This window comes from Anarrhichthys ocellatus, unplaced genomic scaffold (assembly GCF_004355925.1).
Source record: "Anarrhichthys ocellatus isolate YVR2014 unplaced genomic scaffold, GSC_Weel_1.0 scaffold5104, whole genome shotgun sequence".
Taxonomy (NCBI): Eukaryota; Metazoa; Chordata; class Actinopteri; order Perciformes; family Anarhichadidae; genus Anarrhichthys; species Anarrhichthys ocellatus.
The window spans coordinates 1-3,758 of NW_022285078.1; the positions used below are offsets into that span (position 1 = coordinate 1).

At 43.5% G+C, this 3,758-nt stretch overlaps 1 protein-coding gene across 1 annotated transcript; it reads right to left on the reverse strand.

Annotated features, from left to right (window-relative positions):
* Positions 1 to 83: 83 nt before the first annotated feature.
* Positions 84 to 3,745, reverse strand: LOC116379753 (activating molecule in BECN1-regulated autophagy protein 1-like). The gene is made up of 8 exons (XM_031841719.1): positions 3,732 to 3,745; positions 3,490 to 3,675; positions 3,197 to 3,277; positions 2,770 to 2,870; positions 2,245 to 2,355; positions 1,535 to 1,723; positions 1,271 to 1,425; positions 84 to 677 (listed from the first exon to the last, which is right to left on the reverse strand). Exons 2-8 carry the CDS (start codon positions 3,642 to 3,644, stop codon positions 534 to 536), a joined length of 936 nt encoding a protein of 311 aa, XP_031697579.1. The 5' UTR covers positions 3,645 to 3,675; positions 3,732 to 3,745; the 3' UTR covers positions 84 to 533.
* Positions 3,746 to 3,758: the final 13 nt, after the last annotated feature.

Genomic DNA, 3,758 nt, shown 5'->3' on the forward strand with positions numbered 1-3,758 from the left:
ATGATAGATATATATCCATATATATATATATATAGATATATAATAGATATATATATATAGATAGATAGATATACATACACAGCGGGTAAAATAAGTGTTGAACACGTCACCATTGTTCTCAGTCAATATATTTCTGAAGGTGATGTTGACATGAACTCTTCACTAGATGTCAGTAACAAGCAAAGTAATCCACACATACAAAGAACACCAGACTAATGAGTTCATAAATGAAGTTACGAGTAATAAGATGGAATGACACAGGGAACAGTATTGAACACGCTCACTGAAATATATCTAATACTTCGTACAGAAGCCTTTGTTGGTGATGACAGCTTCCTGTTTGGAGAAACTAGCCGCAGGCATTGCTCAGGTGTGGTTCTAATCCATTCTTCCACACAAGCAGACTGCACATGTTGAAGGTTCCGTGTTCCTCTTCTATGAACTCTGATCTGTAGTTCTTTCATAGATTTTATATCAGGACTAAAGAGGACTCACACAGGTCTGCATCAGAACTAAAGAGGACTAAAGAGGACTCACACAGGTCTGCAGATGACCAGGTCCCCCTTGTTGGTCCCATAAGCCAGACCCATCCCCGGGTCCGGCAGCCAGCGGGCCGAGTTGATGCTGACGTGGCGCCTCTGGTCCGGAGCCATCGGATAGACCACGTTGAACACCATCTGGATCACACGGACAGATATTATTATATGAATCTGATTAATTACAGCAGACGTCACTGATGATAAAAAGACTAGAAACTAAGAGGTCTTCATTCAAAAGGAGTTTTCTGTTAAACTGAGATGAATCACTGAATTCATAAAGATCAGACTGAAGTTAACTTGTATTATCTGTATCAATAGTCCTGTTATTGACATCGTACCAAACGACTTCTGTTATTTTAGTAAAGAGCAGATTTAGACCGTGCTTTTTATTGATATCAAATAAACAGAATAAATAATAAACAAAAGCAAGATGCTTTCAGGGTAACCAGTATTTGTCTCTGAGTGACTTAATGAAGACAACAGACTCTAAACTGGTCCAGTACTGAACGAGAGCTAAACACGCTTTAATGGACGCAGTCAATAAAACCTTTGTCTTTACCTTTCTGTTGTTAGGAAGTACAGACGTTTCCTTGTTTAATGTGCAATGAGGAAGAAACGTTCAGAGTACTCTATATTTCTGTATTGCAGTATTATGAGTGCCGGTGTTTAGTACACATTAGTTTTAGAAGTACTCAGTAGTACTGCCTTACAGATTGCAAACCCCGTCTCACCCTGATGGAGGTCTCTCCTCCGTGAGGCTGCTGCAGGCGGAAGACTTGCGCCACCATGTGGTCGGTGGTGGGATGCAGCAGGATCCTACGAGAGGCCAGACCCACCATCACGTAGCATCCCATCGGAGACAAGCTAACGGAGATAGCATTGGGACCTGTCCACCGGGTAAAAAACAAAGAAATCACGATTGTCCTCCGACACAGGAGGCATCCATCTTTGATCAGTAATCAATCAACAGCGTCTGTATGATCAGGACTCCGTACCGAATCTCTTGGTGTAGAGCATCTCTCCCAGGTTGTGTGGAGCCAGAGAGTAGATGGCCAGGATGCCCTCGTCTGGGAAACCCCGCTGGCTGCTGGGAATGAAGACCGCCAGCAGCTGGCCGTCCGCAGAGATGTCGCAACTGGCGTCGTTGTAGATTTTACAGTTTGGCACCAGGACGTTAACCGAAGCTGCAGAGGAGACAAATAAACAACATCATCTTCATCATCCAGTAGAAAGTAGAGATGCAGACCAACATGCTACAGATGCTGACCAGATGTCAGAGGTCTCCTCTCTGGCAGGAGGATAAACACCAGAAACTAACCTCCACTGTAGAGAGGAGGGATTGTTATTATCTGTAAACTCATATTTCATATTCATGGACTACTTTATCTCCTTCATACAAATCCTGTAAAGAAACACGTCAAGTATTAAATGTTTTATAAAGGAACTACGGCTGAACATCCCGTAAACTGTTTCACTTGGCTGCTAAATATTTACTCTATTGTAGATTTTTAACACTTCCTGTTTCTAGACAACACTGCTGCCACTAAATTAAGAACAAATGGAGATACATAGGATTTAAAACTATGAATAACTTCAGTGGCTAACCGCTAACCGCTAAATGTAAGTTAAATGTCAGTAAAGCTGCATCAGGTCTCAGACTACAGGAACAAGTGAAGAAGTGTAGTTTGAGGAGTCGCTGTCGTACCGTTGCTGATCTCCGGCAGATCAAACTTGGTGAAGTCCCACCACTGCAGACGGTAGGTGGTGTTAGCGATGTTGCTAGCAACCGCAGACTGACCGTCCCCGATCGACGCACCTGAAAAAACAACAGTCAAGTTGAACACTGGGAAGCTCATTGGGGTCGCCATCTTGTTCTTTTAGCAACTAGTTAACAGGAAGTGACCATATCTGGACTGAGGAGTGACGTGGAGATGCCGTATACGTCTCTGGTGTCGACCTGTCAATCACTAAATCTAAAGCATCCCCTGCTTTATGGTCTGTTTGACTCTAAATGGACCATAATGTACTAAATGAACATCATGCTGTATTGAAGAAGACTTGAAACTAGAGATTGAGACCATAAACTCATGTTTACAATGTTTACTGAGGTAATAAATCAAGAGAGAAGTAGAGTCATTTTCTCATAGACTTCTATACAACCAGAGGAGTCGCCCCCTGGTGGACACTAGAGAGAATGCAGCTTCAACACATGAAGCTTTGACTTGTTTACCAGCGAGCACTCTGTTGACAGACGAGTGTGTTGCCAGGCCAGGCTGCCCTCTCTCATGGAAGATCCCAGCGTAGGGCAGGTACTCAGGGAGGAGGAACCGCCTGGAGGACCAAAGGGTTAAAGGGACAGTGTGTCACACTTATGGGGTTTATTGGCAGCGATGGAATCTAATATTCATAACTATGTTTTAATCAGTGTATAAACACTCAAACCTGCAGGCCATCTCAGACACTCTGAACTGAGGGTTGTTGTTGTTTACTCTCCACTAGATGCCTCTAAATCTTACACACTTTTCCTTTAAAAGCACACCTGGACTAGAAATGGTTCATGACTTGTGTGTTTAAATTCCGCACATTGAATCCACATTAAAACTAAAACATAAAGTTTATAGTAGTAATAGTGGTAATGTTAGATTAGAGCGTCTCACCGCGGGACAAAGCGACCCAGAGAAGGCGCAGACATCCTGGCGTTACGGGTCGTCCTGTGTCTCGCTCGGTCTCCGTTATCACTGGAAGGAGAAGATGTTTACGATCACAGAAGATACAGGATGTATGACAGGAAACAGTTTGTTTCCACTACAAGACAATAAAACTAACATGTCGACATTCAGAGATAGTTAGTGACAACGTTTCATCAGGTTACTGGAACTACATATTATAATCATTTATCTTGATGTGGAAGTCTTCATAATGTCTAGTTTAACCCATTTTAAGAACTCACTCCAGCTCCTCAAAGTCCGCGTCACTGTTGTCCATGGAGCCGGACGGGTTACTGGCAGGACTGTCGGAGGAAGATGACATCGCCCGAAGGCGGTTCTGCTGGTAGCGAAGAGAACGCTGACGAATACTGTCCCTCCTCGACAGGTACTGGATCATCCTCTGGGCGTAGTACGCAGCTGGAGAGAGTCTGGACAGCACAAAGGATCGGGGTAAAGGAAGTGGATCAGGGTAAATTAAGTGTGCCTGTCTGGATCAGGGTAAATTAAGTGT